Consider the following 19,764-nt stretch of genomic DNA (forward strand, 5'->3'; position numbering starts at 1 on the left):
GGCTACACTTCTGAATTCTGTGACCAGCCGGGACATCAAATGAAACATGGCCGCGGCAAAAATGAAGCCTGCAAGCTGAGGCCGCGGATCAGGCCCCACCTTGACATGACCGAAAAAATTAAATTTTTTTTTAAAATTCACATGCAACACAGCGACCCTGTAAATAAAAGAAAAGAATTACATGAGCCGCGGTGAAGAGAAGGCATGAGTTAGAACTTTCATGCAGAGTGTCAAAATGAGGCTTCTTGGCTCCGCGGAAAACTTAGAACCGAGGAGACGCTAAGGAGACACGTGCCCTATGTCGGGTGAGAAGGCACTCGTGCATGCGCGGTTCGGCAGTCGCAAACTTTCCAAAAGTTCTTCAAGCAAGTCTGCTTGTGAAGCAGTTCGCATCGGGGCTCTGTGGTTGACATCACCCATATGTGAGAATATGCTGGTAACTAGGGTTACCAGATTTTACTTTAGTAAAATCTGGACCCCTAGAACCACCCCCAAGCCTTCCCAATTCTACCCATCCTTGCCCCTTTACACCCCAATCCCGCCCCCTGCTGCCTGTCCTCCTGACCAACGTGATTGAAGAAGCTTTTCAAAACCCTGACAAAGTGTTGGGTTTTGAAAAGCTCCAGACCCCTGGACATGTCCTCAAAAAGGAGGACATGTCCGGGGAAATCCGGACATCTGGTAACCCTATTTAAACCCCGCGCTGCTCCTTAGGACTCTGAGCAAATCGCTTAATTCTTCACTGCCCTAGGTACATTAGATAGATTATGAGCCCACTGGAACAGACAAGGAAAATGCTTGAAGTACCTGCATGTAAAACTGCTTTGAATGTGGTTGTAAAACTACAAAAAGGTGGTATACAAGTCCCAATCCCTTTCCTTTACTTCCTGTTTCTAATGAAAACAAGAAATACCTGTGCTCACATTTAAACCTGTAACTGTGCCAGCAGCAACACAGGGAGAAGAGCATAGTAGCTTTCAGTAACCTTAGGCTTTGGCATCAAGAGCCAGTGCCTCAATCCTTAAGCCAGTTCCTTGCTTTTCATATATGTAGTTCAGCATCACATGAACAGGGCAGCAACTTAGATAATCTGCTTAGGGCAAGAGGTTCACAAGCACAGGTGGAATGATGTGTGTACACAAAACAGAAGCATATGTAGTGGTAGCAAAATGAAGGGGAAATGTGATGGCTCAAAAGGGGCAAGTGACAAGGAATCAAAAGGGTTGAAGACTAGAGAGAGAACTCTGGTTTGGCTTGGTTATGGCTCAACATCTATAGAGTGACTGCTATAAGCTGGACTCACAAAATATTAACCAAATTCTTGCACCAAATGCATGCATTTGTACTTGATTCCCCACCCCTCACGGAAGTGGATTTCTGACAGAACTGAAAAGAAGATTGTCTTTATGCTTAGTTTGATTTTTAACCAGTACTGTATATACTGAAATATAAACTGAGGTAATCTCTCCCTCCTCCCCCCAAAAAAGATCATCTCAAATATAAACGGGGGTGGGGGGAGGGTAATATTGAAGTGCAGTGTCTTGCCCAGCTCTGCACCCTGTTCCCCCTCCCTCACTGCTCTGCCAGGCTCTGCATTTAGCCCCTTCACTCACTCCCCTGCCAGTCTCTGCACACAGCCCCCTCACTCCCTCCCTCCCCTGCCAGGTTCTATACCCTGACCTACTTCCCTCCCGATGACTTGCAGGCCTCCACCTGGCTGAGTCGCCCCCCCCCAAAAAAAAACAAACAAAAAAAAAACATGTTGCAGGCCTCTATCGGGCTTTCTGTGAGATCTGGTGTGGTCCAGCAGTAGCTGGGACAGGAGAGATCCCTCCCGCCTCTTGTCCCAGCTGATTAAAAAAAAATGTTACTTCCCTCCCGCCTCCCCCACATATCTTTAGTATTACTGGTGGTCCAGCAGTGAATCGCAGCAGAAGTGACCTTCATTCACTCCTGCCCATGCAGAGCTGATAGAACTTATGGCAGCCAATTAGCTAGCAGCTCTGCGCGGGCAGGAGTGAAGGAAGGTCGCTCCTGCCGCGGTTCACCACTGGACCACCAGAGATACTAAAGGTACGTGGGGAGGCGGGAGAGGTGTAAAAATTTATAGAATCGGCTGGACCACCAGATCTCACAGCAAGCCCGATAGAGGCCTGCAACAGGTTTGGGGGGGGGGAGGGGGAGTCAGCGCTGACCTGAATATAAACAGAGACCCCCATTTTGGGGCATTTTTTTAGCCCAAAAATCTCAGTTTATATTCCAGTATATATGCTAGTTATCTTTTTGCACTGAAACAGAATGGGAACAATTGTGACTGCCACCTGTTGGGGACACAGGGGAACTGCATCCAGTCCACTCAGCTGCAACAGAAGGGAGTTACGTAACCATGCAAATAATGCACTGAAGGATGAAAACACTGACATTTTTTGAGGGATGTTGTGACTTATTTAAAAGTGGTTCTTGGGTGGAAATAAAGCTTATGGATTCAGATGAGTGGGAGGATATATACTAAAAAAACAGATAAAACAAAAATAGAGGAGGTGGAAATCCACACCTCCAAGTCTAAAGAGAGAACAAGTTGGGCAAGATGGACCAACCAAGCTGAATGGCTCAAAAGCAAAGAAGCCAGCATGAGCTAGAGCAGTGTTTCTCAACCTTTTCAAGCCATGTATCCCCTAAGCCTAACAAATACCAACCGAGTACCTTGTCCAAACTCTGCCCCATACCCACCTAAATTCCACCCCTGACTCTGCCCCCATAATAATAGTACTAATTGTAATGCCATTTCTTATATTAATTTTTTTTTTAAATAAACAACCAATGTCAGCTAAGGTCTTGGTTTCTTATAAACTTCTTCCATTTGTTTTTAATATACAAACAATTCTGTATAATCTTATTAACAATACAGAATGGTAACTACAAAATTAAACTACATATCAAAAACAGTTATGTTTCATTCCCATAAAGTAAACTATCTGGCCTGTTGTCAGCTGGTATGTTCTTACTGATCATAAGGCTAGATTCACTAACCCCCGATTCTGTGTCCGATCCGTCCCCGATTGCATGCAGGCCGACAAATTCACAAAAGGCCTGCATGTAAATGGGGACAATCGTTGACAAGCCCCCCACCCACCACATGGATCACTAGAGAGCGATCCTGATGCATGTGCAGACCATCTGTAGATAGTCTGCGCATGCGGTGGCCCTCTGAGCCCGGCAGATAATTTTTTAACTGTTTAAACTTTTTTGCAAGCCTGTGGTTTTAACCCGCTTTAAGCCCGTGGGTTAAAACCACAGGGCTTGCACTTTGGGACAGGCAGGAGAGAGGAAATTTGGGGCACGCAGGAGAGAGAAGGAGATTCAGGGCAGGCAGGAGATTTGGGGCAGGCAGTAGAGAGGAGATTCAGGGCAGGCAGGTGAGAGGAGATTCAGGGCAGGCAGGAGATTTGGGGCAGGCAGGAGAGAGGAGATTCAGGGCAGGCAGGTGAGAGGAGATTCAGGGCAGGCAGGAGATTTGGAGCTGAGAGCAGAGAAGCAGGGCAGAGAGCAGGTTCGGCAGAAGGCAAGGACCTGAGCGACTGGTCCTCAGCAGTCGCTTTTTTTGGGATCGGCCAGCCCAGTTGTTGTTTCCTGAAAAGTTTTGTGAATCATGTCCCTGCCTACTTTGCATGCTGTTTCCCCTCATTTGCATGCATGGATCGGAATTGGATCGGAGAGGTTAGTAAATCGGGTCGGAGGGAAATCGGGTCGCAAACCAATCAGTACACGATCGGTTTGCTAGTGAATCTAGCCCATAGTGACTAGTCAAGATTCCTTTTTTCATTTTCCCAGAGAAATAAGATAAAACTTGGTCTGTCACTATTGGCAAATTCTCTATGAACTGTAGGCCCACGTTTGTTCTTACAGTTTGATGGGAGACCTGGGCTTGTTTGGATGAGATAAGCATTTCTTTTAGCACAAAAAGATCCATTGAATCTCCTTATTAAAAAAAAAAAAAAAAAAAAAAAAAGGGGGGGGGGGGAATGCAACATACAACATTAGATACAAAAAATACTTGTACTGATTAGTCACTATGGGCATGTTCTCTCATACACATCCCCTCCCCCTGCCAGAGGTCTGACATCTCCATTCCCTACCTCCTTTCTGGCCCCCCTCCCAATCCAATATTTCTCCCTCCCTCATCTCCTGGATCATGTACAACATTTTTCACCATGGCCCCCATGCCCATGCTCATTCCTATCACCCCTCTCTAGCACCATTCCACATCTCTCCCTCCATCACTATGTCTAATAATCCCCCACCTTGCATCCCCTTCAATCTGTCCCTCTCCACTACCAAATCCAATTCAATAAACAATTAATCTGTGAAATTTATTGTCAAATTATCCACCCATGCCATGCCCTCTAACACAAAAGGCACTTAAACCACCACAGAACCAGGTTTGATTCCACTGTGGTTCCTTGTGATTTTGGACAAGACACTTAACCCTCCCAGAGAGTGGTGGAAAACTGGAACACTCTCCCGGAGGCTGTCATAGGGGAAAACACCCTCCAGGGATTCAAGACAAAGTTAGACAAGTTCCTACTGAACATGGATGTACGCTGGTAGGGCTAGTCTCAGTTAGGGCCCTGGTGTTTGACCAAAAGGGCCGCTGTGTGAGCGGACTGCTGGGCATGTTGGACCACTGATCTGATCCAGCAGCAGCATCTCTTATGTTCATTGCCCCACTTCAGCTGCAATGTAACACAAAGTTCTGTTTCTATTAGTACTAAAGCCCCGATTCACTAAAGTCAGCGATCGTCAATAAACAAGTTTCAAGTTTCAAGTTTATTAGGAGACTTGATCAATCGCTTAATCAAATATTCTAAGCGATGTACACTTTAAAATTTACAATTATTAAATATAAAAAAATAAAACAAACAATACAGTACATACAATTACTTAAAAAATGGGTAAAAACTCTTGATTTTAACATTGATAAACATGGGAAAGGAGGGATGAACTACAATTCATAAAGTAAAGAAGAAACATTGAGGGAAAACACAAAGGGAAATAGTTAACACAGGTATTATATAGTAAACATGATACTGATACTAAAATTATGTTGTAAAAGCATCTTTAAAAAGGAAGGTTTTAAGTTCAGTTTTAAATTTTCCAAGCTCTTTTTCCTCTCATAAAAAAATAGGAAGGGCGTTCCATGTTTGCGGTGCAGTACATGAAAAAATAAATTGTCTCCTTGTATTGATAATTTTTAATGAAGGGATAGATAGAAGATTTTGTTCACTAGAACGTAGAATTCTCTTTGTAGAATATGGAATAAGAAATCTATATAAAAATGCAGGGGTCTTATTGATCAGAGTTTTAAAAATAATTAAACATAATTTATAAGTGATTCTGTAATTAACAGGGAGCCAATGAGCCTCTTTAAGGAGTGGTGTTACATGATCAATTTTTTTTGAATTGGTTATTAATTTTATAGCTGTATTTTGTATGATTTGTAATCGTTTAATTTCATATAGTGCAATTCCTTTAAATAAAGAATTGCAATAATCAATTTTAGACATCATCAAAGAGTGAATCAATATTGTAAGTGATTTGGGACACTGTTTTTACAGGTTTAGCCACGATCACTGCTAACCGATCCGATTCACTAAACGGCCCACCAATTGTTTTCCCCCTCGATTGCCCATTTCCCAATCTGGTCATGCAAATTTGTAAAACTCCATGCAAAATAGGCAAGCAATTGATTCACTAACATTTGTTTGGCTATTTTGCATTGGGTTTTACGATTCTAAAACCCGACTGCTGTAGACCTGTTGGTAACTGTATTACCAGACGAAGAACACGGATCATTTTCAAGCTAATCCTAACCACAATGAACTTATATCATTAAAAAATGGGGTTTCTTTGGATCACAAAAAGTTGTTATTTTGCAGATTTTTAATTACACATAAAAGTGTACTGAGTGGTGAACAGTTTAATACAATATAAATGACATCCTGCTCAAACCATTGGTACGGATACCCTAATTTAGAGAAAACTTTCCCAAATAATGAATTCACTAGGAGGTTGAAGTATCATATAGAGGCTTAACAGCTCAGTACATAGAACCTCTTATAACATATATGTTATTTTAGGTCCTTATCCTGGATATATCAATCACCATATAATCATTTACGTCAAACCTCCATCCCGTCCTTATACATGAACTCTATTTGTGTCTAACTGGAAAAAAAATATTTTAGTGTATATCAGAAGAAACAGCAACACTTATGTAAATGGCTGTGTGCCAATTCCAACGTTGGCGAGTGTCTCAGTAAACACCCGACGCTCCACTTTGGCAGGAGCGTTTCAGCCTAAAAACAGCCTTCCTCGGAGACAGATGGTGCACATTTAAGTCGCGTAGAACATCTGTCCCATTAAAAAATTAAAGAAAAGCAGAAGCCCTGACAGCAGTGGCAGGAGGCTGCTTCTCCTGTCACTACTGTCAGGGCTCTGCACCGACTTAAATCGCTTAGTGAGGCGATCGAGTCGGTGAGTTTTCATGCCCCGATTCACTTGATAGTGAATCAACTGTTGTTTGCAAATCGGCCCGAGAATTGGCCAACAGTGATTGAGTGATCTTTAGTGAATCTGGGCCTAAGTCAATTATTATCGAACCCCAAATGGTCGCAAATCATCATGTCCCTCTTACTTGTCTGAACTGCACTCGCTTCTCCTTCGGTCCCTCAATGGATGGTGCAAGCAGCAACCTACATGCTGCACGTGGCTGACCCAGAAGCCTTTTCTCTGATCGCTGTGTGTGCCGCCCACCACAAGGAGCGCTGCCGAAGGCTGAAGCCTGAAGGAGCAAGTGTGGTTCCAAGAAGATTGTTGCGGGAGCGGGGGGGGGGGGGGGGGGGCGGCAGGAACGCAAGATCCCAGGTAGCAGCGGCAGCAGCGGCGGATGGATGGGCAGAAATTGGCAGGAATTGGTGGCCAGACCGCATACCCCCAACAGTCAGCCAGCTTACTCCCATGGGTTGAGAAACTCTGAACTACAGTCTACGAGCTTGCACTGCCTAGAGTCATAGCTATGCATTTTGTTCTATTGAGAAGTAACTCCTTAGATATGAAACTCTGTCACTGGTTAACACAAAGCTCTTTTCAGAGCTGGTATGCTGTGAACGGGCAGAGGTGAACCACTAGGGGTGTTCCTGAAGTGTTGGGCCAATAGCCCAGGCTGCCAGGGTGCAGATCAGCTCTAGCAACCCAGTGGAGGAACCAAGCTACCAGGCTGTGGATCAGCACTAGCAACCCAATGGTTACATTTTTTAGCCTTTGGGAAAAGTCTGAAAACTTGTTTCTGAGCTTCTGAGGGATACCAGAGGCTGGGTCTTTTGGTCACTTTAGAGTAGGCCACAGAGGTGTCATCTGATTTGGTGGTCAAGTCTCCCCTTATGCTACAGTATGTTAGAGTAAAGCTAGTCAGCACTATGCAAACATGTAAATACTGCGATCTGCTACTTGTTTCTTTGTTTTCCTTCAATTTGTATTTATGTTTTTACAATGCACACTACATCAAATATTTCTCTGGAGGGAGAGTCTATAAAGCTTTCTTTTAAATAAACAAAACAAAAAAAAATCAATAAATACTATATCTTAAAAACTATGCCTATTTGTGTACTAACACTGCAGTATCTGTGGGACCTGAGCCCATTTTGAGTTCTGAGTCACTATTTATTGATTTGCTTGGTTATATACCCTTTCTTTTACACTTGGTACAATAATACAAATCTTTAAAACATTAACTTGACAAAATGTCAAACAGCAACACATCCTAATGCAATCAGAAGAGGGGGGCCTCTAAAATACAATAAAAATTTAATCTAGGCTTATAAGGACAATAAAACAAACACAAGCAATGATAAAATGATATCACATCCTAATTAAGCTATAATACCTTTGCTGTGATCTTAAGCAAGTTGGTTTACTTTTTTTGGGGCTTTAAGTCTGTAGTTTGCAGCCTGGTATTGGGACTATTATTATCGTTCACCCTTCATTCTGGAGTAATTAGGATTATGCAAGATGACTGGCACCTGCATTAATGTACCCCTTGCACATGTAAATGTCTATAATACTAGAACTTTCTCGCATATGTATTCACATACCAGTGAAAGTGCCAGCCAGGTGTCTAAACCCTTCTGCAAAATATCCGCTTAGAGTGGAAGAGGAGCATACATAGGGGCAAAGCATGGGCAAGGCTCCCAGTTACATGTGTAACTTATAGAATACTGTTAAGTTGCATGTGTTCTTGCCACATTAAGAACCACATTTATGTTAGTGTGAAGGACACTAAATGTTAAGTGTGCCAATATCAGGTTATGTTAATATTCTATAACAGATAGAATAAACTTAGTGCATGGCCTTGAGACACTTAAATGGAGGTGCCCAGGTGGGTCTAGTCGGTTCTGGGGGGTGTTTTGGGGGGCTCACCATGACCTATAAGGTTGTTGTGGAGAGATATGTATGTGGCACCCTTTTTGTGAAGTTCATAGCAGTGCCCTGTAAGGTACCCCACTACTCTGGTACAATTTTTAAGTGTCCAGTCTGGTACAATTTTTAAGTGTCACTTTGTTGACACTTTTTCTAAGCGTTTTTGACTTGGACAAATTTTTGGATGAAAATGGGGTATAAAGATGGACAACTTAGCAGCCTGGACGATCAGACAGCTGCATACAGTTAGACGATTTTCAAAAAAAAATATGTTGGATGTATTTTTTCGAAAATGGACCTTTTCCCGTGTCTGACTTAGGCCCAAAATGGACTTGGACGCTTTTTTTGATTATGCCCCTCCACGTATCAAATCACCACTTTTTATAGCACCATTTTAGAAGGTAATATTTCTGACTTTTTAAAAGTTAAACAAAACAAATCAATATTCAAAAGGATTTGTATGTTTAAACATGTATGTTTCCTATTCATAAAAGGTTCAATGGCACAATTTGAATAATGCTGCCAAAAATCCCTCTAATTGCTGCAGCTATCGTGGTTGTGTCAGTACAGAATTAGGGAAGAGTCAGGGTTATCAGCCATCTGGATTTCCCCGGACATGCCTCAAATCGCATCGGACAGGGAGGAAATTTGCGCATGTGTGGATTTCCTCCCCGACCGATGAGCAGGCATGGGGGGCAGGGCTGGGGTGGGATGGGTGGGCTTGGGGGCAGGTCTAGGGGTCCGGATTTTCCAATCAGAAAATCTGGCAACCCTAGGCAGAGTGAGCATTATTTCTACAGCTAAGCAGTTTAATTTAGGCCTGCAAAGAGAATTAAACCACATAGCTGCTGTGTGGAGGATAATTTTATAACAGATCAAAGACTGAGTGCATGAAGGAGTCTAAAGACACGTAGATGCCTGTTTTTATAAAATACCAGCACAAATCCTGCATATGCTGCAATATACATGCAAAAAATGTTTGTGACTGGATAACCACTATAATTATATCTAGCAGCAGCAATAGAAAATTAGGTTGTTACCTCAATCTTCTTCCAGTACAAAAAGCACACGAGTCCTGAACCTGTGGGACATATCAAAGCAGTCCTTAGAGCCTAAGGTGGGCTAGAAGAGTCTGCTGTTAGCACTAAGGGCCCACAAGTGAAGTGCTTTTATGCTGTTACATCCACTCTGTAAAACTTAGTAAATGTGTGTAGCGTGGACTATGTAGCTGCCCTACAAGTCACCTCATGCAAATCCGTCTTAGACACCACTCATGAAGAAGCCACACCTCTGGTGTAATATACTTTTAAGGACGTTTACCACATCCAATGTGAGCTATCCATATCCCTCTGGCAATCGAGGTCTTTGAAACCAGCCTTCCTCTGTGTCCAGTGTCCATTAGGACGAAGAGATGATCTGACAGCCTAAAATTTTTAATCACCTCCAGGTAACGAAGTAGCACCCTTTGGACATCTAGTCATGCTAGTATTTTGTCCTGCTTCTTTATGCCTGGGCCTGGAATGCCGGCAGTCAGATTTCCTGATTCACATGGAACGCCATGTGAATCAGGAACCATATACAGAGACATTCCTGCCTACATAATTCTGAGGAATGGTTCTCTGCATGACAGGGCCTGGAGCTCCTAAACTCTTCAACAATGGCTGAAACAATGGCTACTAGAAAGACTGTCTTTATTATGAGGTCCGTCAGCATGGCCTCCTACAAAGGCCTTACACAGGGCCCTAAACATGAGGTTAAGGTTCCATGAAGGACAAGCTGGACTTATTGGTGGACACAACTGCACTGCTCCCTTCAAGAACCTGGAAATGTCCAGGTGAGAGGTCAGTGAATCTCTTTTCAAACCAACTCGAAAACAGGAAAGACTGACCACTTGAACCTTTAAGAAACTGACCGTCAGGCCCTTTTCTAGGCCCTCTTGAAGGAAAGATAGGATTATAGCAATCAGTGCCCTAACTGACTCTTTCTATTGCTCCGAACACCAGAGCTCAAGTGATTTCCATATTTTCAAGTAAGCTACTACTGTCACTGGTTTCTTGGAGCAAAAGAGTGTAGCTATGACCACCTCTGAGAATCTTTTTTGTATTAGGGCTGTGCGCTCAAGAACCATGTCATAAGCTCAAAGTGTTCCGTATTCTTTAAGGTGACTAGGCCCTGTGTGAGCAGCGTCAGATGGAGAAATCTCAAACTCTGATCTGTGCAGCTGAACTAGATCTCGTATCATAGGTGACGCAGCCAATCTGGAGCTATGAGAATCACCAGTCCTCGATGCATCGCTATTCTTTGAATGACTCGGCCTTTTATTGGCCAAGGTGGGAACACATACAAGAGATTCCTGATAGGTTGTACTAGAGTGTCCACACCAGCACTTCCCCACTTGCATCTTCGACTGAAGAATCGCTCAGTCTTGTTATTATGGGCTGATGCCTTTAAATTGAATGTCAGATGCCCTTAGCACTGAACAATCCTGTTGAATGCTATTTGTGATAGGGACCACTCTCTCGGGTCCAGCGTCTGTCAACTGAGAAAGTCGGCTTGAACATTGTTCACTCCCTCTATTTACACTGCTGAGATGATTAGCAGATGGTTCTCTGCCCAGTTGAAATAACAGCTGGACCTCCAGTTTTAATGACGCACTCTTGGTGCCTCCTTGTTTGTTGATATAAGCCACTGCAGTGGCACTTTCCAAGAAGACTGACCGCTTTCCTTTCCATGGTCTGTTGGAAGACCCGTAACACCATTTAAATGGCTCTCAACTCCAATCAGTTGATGGACCATGTTCTATCCAAAGGCTCCCAGTAGCCTTGCGGCGGATGATCCTCACAATGACCTCCCCAGCGGTCAAGGCTGGCATCTGTAGTTAGGATCACTCACATTGCTACGCATAGAGACAATCCCTTGGACAAAATCACAAACTTTAACGGGCTTCCACTGTCCACTCCAATAGCATCTGAAGGGAATCCATCCATGGCGACCAGCAGGACAATAGTGCATTCTGGAGAGGTTGGAGATGAGCTTATACCCACGGTACCACCTTTGTTGTCACCATAGACCCTAATAACTGTAGATAATACCATGCTATTGGGGCTGGCATTGCTAGAATCTTTAAAATCTGCTACCTCAGCTTTTGTTTGTGAGACTCCAGAAGAAAGACATATCTCTTTGCCATGTTAAATACAATCCCCAAGTACTCCAGGGATTGCGAGGGTCCCAGATGACTCTTTCAGAAATTGATGATCCAGGCCAGTTTCTGCAAGAGGTGGACTAATTACATCACTGCCCTGTGGCCCTCTGCCTGGGATGGAGCCCTGATGAGCCAGTCGTCTAGGTACGGATGAACCTGAATCCCAGCGCTGCACAAATGTGCTGCTGTCACTACCATAACCTTAGTAAACATGTGTGGCGTCACTGCAAGTCCAATGGGAGTGCTGCTAACTGAAAATGTTTCTCCTGCACATAGAATCTGAGAAACCTTCTATGAGCTGGAAAAATGGGAATATGCAAGTAAGCCTCCGTCAGATCTAGAGAGGCTAGATAGTCCCCCCGGAGCAATAACTGATCTTACTGTCTCCACATAGAACTAGGGCATTGTTAAGGCTATATTGACCAACTTGAGATCCAGAATTGGTCTTCAGTCATCCAGATCTTTCTTTGGCAAAATGAAGTATATAGAGTATCTGCTCAAGCCAGAACTTCTTTCACTGCCCCGATCTACAGCAGCCATTGCACCATTTCTTATACCCTGGCTGCTTTCTCTGGCCTCCCCACCAAGAAGTCTATGAAAAATTTGAGGTGACTGAAAAAAAATTCAAGCATGTACTCCTCTCTAATGATGTGCAAATCTGTTCCAAGGTCTCCCAATACTCTGCAAGTCTCCCACTTATCTGGGGAAGAGCAGAGAGGGGTTTGGTATCATTAGGACTTCTTGAAATTGGATGCCAAATGGGCACTTGATATTGAGTTTCATCCAAAGGCACCAAACCTCTGCCTAATCTCTTGAAATGACCTCTGTTAAGAGAAGTTCACTGAAGACTGCTGAGGACGCCTCTAGCCTTCAAATAAGACACAACTTACACTCGAAGTGCACATGGCAGTTCCCGCAGAAAAACTGTGATGATTTCATTTAAGTTGGACAGCTTTAAAAAGCCTGCATAATGTCTTTCCTCTCTCTGATCTAGGGCTGCTACAGTCTTGTGGCTGCCCTCGCTCCCATGAGAACTTGTCTCCCCTACAGACGAGGCACTTCTGGAGAGAACCGACTCAGCTCTCTTATCGCCCCAGTCCTTCTCTAACTGGACCTCAGTCTCCTGTTGTCCCTTTTATGGAAAAGGAGCCAGATTCTGCAGAGATAAATTCTCTTGAATGCTAACCAGCACAGCTTCAGCTCGGCCAGGAGACTGTTTGTATTTTACATAGGCCTCATACATGTGGGCCACAAAATCAGTCAAAAACCTAACGTGAGTCCCTAGAGGACCTCTTTAGGACTCCCTCAGATGACCTCCCTGTAAAAGTGGTACCCGCATACTTTCACTTCGCTGGTAGTGCTGAATCACCAGTAGAGAGTTCTAGGAGGGATTTATGTCCAACATTTCGAGCTTTCTGTGCCTCTGAGCCTCTGGAAAGTCCCGGTAGGGCTAAGCCCAACACTCCCATCCCCCCTCGCGTACTCCGGCACATGATGCAAGTCACTCCTCAGAAGCCCATCCGGTGCTAAAATGGCATGATGCAGTAGTTAAACCGAGTCCATCCTGACTGATTCCAGCCCCAAAAGAGGTATTTTGAAGCAGGGAGAGGCTTTTAAAACAAAATTGGGAAATCTGAGATGACTGCCGCGACAGCAATTTTAACAACAAAAATGGCCCGGGGGAGCTATAAAAACAGATAAAAAAAAATATCAAAAACTGGATTTTATGGGAGGGGAATCCTCAAGGAAGCCCCAGAAACTCCTCAAAGTCCCCAATGTCTCTCAGACAGTAATAGGCTGTACTCACTGTGCTGCCTGTGCTGTTCTTGCATCAGCTTACACTGTAGCTGAATAGAGGAAAGCTTTTTCTGCCTCAGACAAGCAAGCAGGATATCTAGGGGCTTGTCTCCTCAGGCTGCCTTTTACACAGGCTGAACCAACCTGAAACTAAATCCCTCTAGTCTTTACATGCTTCTTCGATATGAAGGGTGGGGGTGGGGGAGAATCTCGGAGAGAACGTGAACTCGCAGGCCTTGAGCATGCGCACATGCTCAAGGCCAGCACAGAAGAGGAGGCCGACATGCCGGTGCTACATTAAAGTAAGAAGAGGGCTCTGGGGGACTACAGGATGCGGCGGGGGGTGCCCGATCATGGCGGAGGGGTGCCCGATGGTGGTGTGGGGGGGGGGGTGCCGGTTCACGGGGGGGGGCGCTCGCAAATCGAGGCGCGCTCAGTTTCCAAGGTGCCGATTTTCCGAATGTTTTGCTCGTCTTGCAAAACACTCGCAAACCGGTGCACTCGTAAACTGAGGTACCACTGCATCTGAAATTAATAAATATTAAGCAGAGCAGATGAAAAAAAAAAAAGACACCTCCTCACTTGCAGAAAGATAAAACTAAGGAGAGAGGGCAGAGCCTTGTGATACAGGGAGGCAGAATTGAAAATGTAAAGTGATATCTTCTGCATCCCTTGCCGGTGAAAATGCACTGTCCACAAGTTCAGGACAAACGCAGCAGTTGCTTCTGAATATTTGAAAAATGCAATCACTGTCTGTGTACAGCAAGGTACTTTTTGATGGCAAAGCCTGATTATGAAGCTAGTATAGACAGATCACATAACAAGAAAGGAAAGGACAGGCAATTCTATAAATCAGGTGCTAACAATTACACATGCTATGCATGCAAATATTTAGAATATTAGCATTTACCTGCATATGTGCACACACTTGCACACATGCCAATATTCCACATAAATACTATTCTGTAAATACACGCCTATCTGCATAGCCAATATTTGTAAGATGGTACACATATGGGCCTAAGAGGGTTCCCACTTCAGTGCATAACTTACAGAATTTGGTACATTATGCATGTTGCTGCCACATTTAAATGGTCACACGCACACCAGACAGAGCTGGTGTTAAGTGCAGGCACCTAGAAGTTAGGCACACCAATATCAGGCTGCGCTTGTATTCTATAAGGAATCCTAGGGGCACAACCTTGGAGTGCCTAAATGAAGATGCCCAGTACAGAATTACCCCTTTAGCTCTTTTATGGTCTGTTCTTCTGTACCTTTGTCAGCTCTTGAGCATTTGCGAGATTGTCAACAGCGATGGCCAGGAAGACGTTCAGAAGTGTGTCTATTCATGCTTCAGCTCAGGAATATAGGGGAAATTTAAAAAATACAGAAAAAAATAAGGGGATCTGAAAAAGATTAGTGGGGTAGGCTGCTGAAACTACTCAAGTCCATGAGTACATGAGAACCTATCAATGACAGTGAAACAGAACAACTAAACTGATTTACAAATTATTCGTGAAAATCATAGCAAGCTCCATCAGTGTAAGAACAAACAAATGAAAGTTTCCCAACTTATCATCTATTTCTAAATATACATACAATTCTATCAGCGACTACACATTTGGAATTATTGTACAGGTCTGGCTTTCTGGGTAGCAACATATCTGTAAATTAACAGTACTTACATCAAATGTCTGGATGTATCTCACAAATATCGGTGTAGACATTCCGAAAAATAGACCCAGATTCTAGAAATCAGACCTGAGAACCACTGACCTAAACAGTTATACAGCTTTTCTCAGTTATTTAAGATATTTCCCCCATATTTACATTCCCCTGCCAACTCAGACTACCAATCTCTGGAACAGTTCTCAGCCAGAGTCTATAAACCACAGTTCCCTTTGGAAATGGTTAATGTGATGTCTCAATCAGGCCACCAGGTGTCACAAATGAGCAACAGGTGAAACTTTCACTTAACAGGGACTCTGAACTCTGCTTCTGCAGCATCCCCAGTCCTGGTCAACCTAGGGAGAAGCCTGGCACTCTGCCTTTTTCTATGAATCTATTGCTACACATATATATTCAAGAAAATTAACTATATTTAAAATTCACAAAAAGAATAGATATCAAAGGATACAATTTCCAAACAATGTTAAGACGATGAAGTAAATGGAAGAGAACATCCCTCTGCTGACACCTCCCTGTGACTCAATGCCATGGTACATCACTGCGTTCCAATCTTCACCAGTTAGGATCTGTACAATCAATGAACAAACAAGTACACAATAACTTAACATTAACCCTTCCATCTCATCAACACACAGCAAAGGGGATCTCCTTGTATGAATGATAGAAACTCATTGGAGCTGCTAAAATGAAAATTAAACTCATCAACAGAGAAGGGCTCTTTAAACTCTGTTAAATATGTGTGGCAATGACAATGAAAGAAAGTTTTGCCATTTTTATGTCATCAATTACTAAATCAATAACTTAGCAGCGTCTTTGCTGGAATTCTTTGATGGTCATGCTTCATATGGCGAGAATGTGATATGATGTGATGAGGGAGAAAGCTTTTCTTGCCTGGCAAGATTATAGAATAGTCTTCCTAAAGAATTGTGTGCAGAAGCAAATTTTAAAAAGTTTAAAATTCTGCTTAAAACTTATTTTTTTTGTCAACCCTTTAGGGGGTGATTCTGTTTAAGATGCCGGTCTTGGTGGCCACCTAAGAAGTAGCTGAGAATCGTGTATTGGAATCCTAAACAGAATCACGTCTGCTCTAACGGACAGACACCTAACCCCCCTGATTCTCTAACCGGTGCCCATGTCACAGGCGCTGGTTACAGAATCGCACCTTAGCCTGATCGCAAAGATAGGCAGTTCAGCCATCTATCTTTGCTGAGGGATCTCTTACTATCAGTTGACTGTGGCAAGGGAATCCCCGAAGAGCTGAGCAGGCAGGACTTTCTGAAGCTGCACTTTGGAGAGTCCTGCCAGCTCAGCTGATCGGGGGGAAAATACCCCTGCCGCAGCTGTGGCAGAGGACCCCTCCTAACACGTATCCCTGAAATCAGCAGGAGGGATGCCCGCTCCCTCCTGCTGCCAACTCCCCAAACCCCCAAATGAAGACTGGCTGGAGGGATGCCTACTCCCTCCTATCAACACCCTCCCTGAACCCCCCAACGCCCCCCTGAGTCCCAGACACCCCCCCCCCCATTTGATATACTAACTAAAACAAACAAACAATCTCTTTAAGTATATTACTCAGGTGGCTCATTTATGGAATATGCTTACATCTGACAATCCAAAATAAAGTGAATTTTTAAAATATATCCTTGAAATGTTGTAGAATCAATATTAGTATTAATTTTTAATACCCAGTTTAGAACAAGCAGGTCAAGGCAGTTTACAAAATAGCACAGTTACTTACCGTAATGGGTGTTATCTGGGGACAGCAGGCAGATATTCTCACATGTGGGTGATGTCATCCACGGAGCCCAGTACGGATAGTGTATATAAGTTGTGACCAGGCGCAGCCAAGCTGGGCTCAGCAAGTAGTAGCCTGCCCTCTGAGACCTTCTAATCTGGCCTGCACCAGTTTCAGCCTGATTGGGTGTGGTTTGTATTCCATCCCTGCTTTTACCCTTTCCTGGCCCCATGGCTGCTGGGATATGTAGTCTTTCTGGTTGTTTCTGTACAGCTGGCTTGGGAAAAGCTAAACCAGTTCTGGATGCTTTAGGCATGGCTTGAGGAGGTTTTCCTATAGGATGGCTTAGCTTTTGAGTATTCCTAGGGGCTGCTTATGGAGTTAAACTGGCAGGCTTAGGAATACTTTTAATATTTTTAACTTTACTTCCCTCTTTTGGCAAGGCTTCCTCACTAGGCACAGGGGCAGCTCTCTGAGAAAGTGTATTGTTACTTTAAATTTTAGAAGCTTTAAGACTGCTCACACTGCGCATGTGCAACTGCCTTCCTGTCTGATGCCAACTCACGAGGTCGTCAGTTCTATGCCCAAGTGAAGAAGCCAACCAGCAGAGGTGGGTGGGATGTGAGAATATCTGCCTGCTGTCACCGGATAACACTCGTTATGGTAAGTATCTGTACTTTATCCCAAAACAAGCAAAGAATAATAAGAGTGAGAAGGGAAGAACAGCAAGATGTAGGGAGGTTCTAAAAAAGGAGACAACCTCAGAATGGCAGATAAGTCTGAGTATAGGCGAGGAAGACCCAGAAGGACTTAAGAAAAGTACAAAGTGTAATAGAGAAAAGGCAGATGAAAAAAATCCCAGAAAACCATTTGTTTCCTCTTGAGAAGACAAGAAATGAGAGGGAAAACCAAAAATTGGAAAAAGATAAGAAAGGAGAGTTCCTGTTGAATAGACTAATGTTGTAAGATGAAACCGGAAACAAAAGCATAGAAAGGAGAGAAATTCCATATTATGGACGTTAGCAGATCATTGAAAAGAAAGACTATCGGAAAGTCATATATGAACAGTTCTGTCAGGGGGCTGTGTGAGAGCTCTGTAACGTCTTGTAAAGAGAACAGAGCAAATGGAAGAAAATAGGAGAAGCAGTTCTCACAATATATGCTGAAAAGAAAACAAAGGGGAACCAGTTGAAAAGGACTAAATAAACTGTGAATGGGAGATAGAAACCATTAAATAAACAAAGCTCCTGCATTCTTAGAAAGATTTCTAATACCTTATATTCCCACTAAATCCTTAAGATCCAAAGAAAAATCTTTACTAGTAGTCCCCTCGCTAAAATTCATTTATTCAAGCAGGGATGTAATTTTTTTCTGTTACAGCCCCTCAAATCTGGAATTCGCTCCCGATCAAAATAAGAGAAGAAAAATTACTTAGTAAGTTTAAAAGTCTCCTAAAAAGTTGGCTTTTTAAGGATGCTTTTAACTGATTCATTTAAATTTTATTATTTAAAGTGGACTAGGAGTACTGCTTAGTGAAAATTAAGTGGGTAACCTTCCCCGACCTCTTGTTTCATTACCTATCCCTTTTTATTTGTTTATGAATTGTATTTAATCCTTTTTTTTTTCCTCTTCCCTTTTTCAAACGTATTATTTTATTAAAATAGTATTAATTGTCTTGTTTATTATTTTTTATTTTAACCTAATTTTAACTAAATGTAAATCGCATTGGATTTGGATTTTGCGATCAAATCAAATACTTGAAATAAACTTGAAACTTAAAGGCTCCCATTGAAGCAGTAAGGTTCAAAAATTAAGAGAGCAGAACATGCAAATTTTTGTGAAGAATCTGGCTACAGGCTGTACAGAGAGAAACAGACATTGGAATGCTAATGAAGCGAAATAAGACCTTTTCCCATTCAAAGAATTGGTAGGAAAGGTGCAATGAAGAGAGCAACCAAGAATGTGGATGCAATCAGAAGAGGAGTAAAGCCAGAAAGAAATGAGAATAAGATACAGGAGTAACAATGGCACTGAGGAAAACATAGCATCAGTACTAGGTCTTGATACAGGTAAATAACACAGAGCAGGATGGATCAGTACCAAGCACAGTCTGATGCTAAAGCTGTGTCAGTACCAAAGGTAAAATAGGGGCATCGAGGTCAAAATATTGTAAGCCGATGGCAGATGTTCACCATACAGATTCTCTGCATATGGTAAGAAATTGCATTGGTACTAAGGACTACGAAGTTGGTGCCACAGGTGTCGAAGTGTTGAAAACCCCAATAGGCAGAGTGCTTCAGAACTGACAGCCTGCATTGATGATTGATGGCATCGATGATAGGCTTGCATTGAGTGAGTCGATACTGAAAATGCCAGTTACGCTGGTGATGATATAGATGAACTGTCGATGCTCTCCGGTACCGAAGGGAATCAGTACTACTTAGAATATCAATCTGTGACAAGGAGCGCATTGGTACCATATACTGCTCAGCTGGTACCATAGGTGCAGCAGGGTGTCGAAGCGCTGGTAACCTCATGAAGAGGCACTCTTCAGAAATGACAGTCTGCATCGATGGTGTCGAGGAGAGGCATGCATCAAGAGACTCGATGTGAGATATGCCCATGACGCTTGATGATGTCAACGTAAGAAGTGGATGTCGATGCACCAGTACAACTAGGGAAACGGTATCACAGAAAAAGTCCAAGTTCTTCTTGATCGTTTTTGTTGGGGGGGTGGGGGGTTAGCCCTGGAAGATCGGGAAGAGATTCATTAGAAGAGACCAACAACATAAGTTGAGTAATAAGAAGACCGAAAAGTCGTCGGCAGGAATGAAGTCTGCAAAAACGAAATAATGAAATTAATGAA

At 43.2% G+C, this 19,764-nt stretch overlaps 1 protein-coding gene across 5 annotated transcripts in view; it reads right to left on the reverse strand.

Annotated features, from left to right (window-relative positions):
- CACNA1B (calcium voltage-gated channel subunit alpha1 B) overlaps positions 1 to 19,764 on the reverse strand; it is a 1,471,643-nt gene that overhangs the window by 541,834 nt on the left and 910,045 nt on the right. For all 5 annotated transcript variants that reach the window (XM_033960470.1, XM_033960471.1, XM_033960469.1 and 2 more), the window contains 2 exons: positions 15,612 to 15,729; positions 14,749 to 14,816 (listed from right to left, as the gene is read on the reverse strand). In XM_033960470.1, the coding sequence (XP_033816361.1) occupies positions 14,749 to 14,816; positions 15,612 to 15,729 (186 nt within the window). The remainder of the gene's footprint in view (positions 1 to 14,748; positions 14,817 to 15,611; positions 15,730 to 19,764) is intronic.

This window comes from Geotrypetes seraphini, chromosome 10 (assembly GCF_902459505.1).
Source record: "Geotrypetes seraphini chromosome 10, aGeoSer1.1, whole genome shotgun sequence".
Taxonomy (NCBI): Eukaryota; Metazoa; Chordata; class Amphibia; order Gymnophiona; family Dermophiidae; genus Geotrypetes; species Geotrypetes seraphini.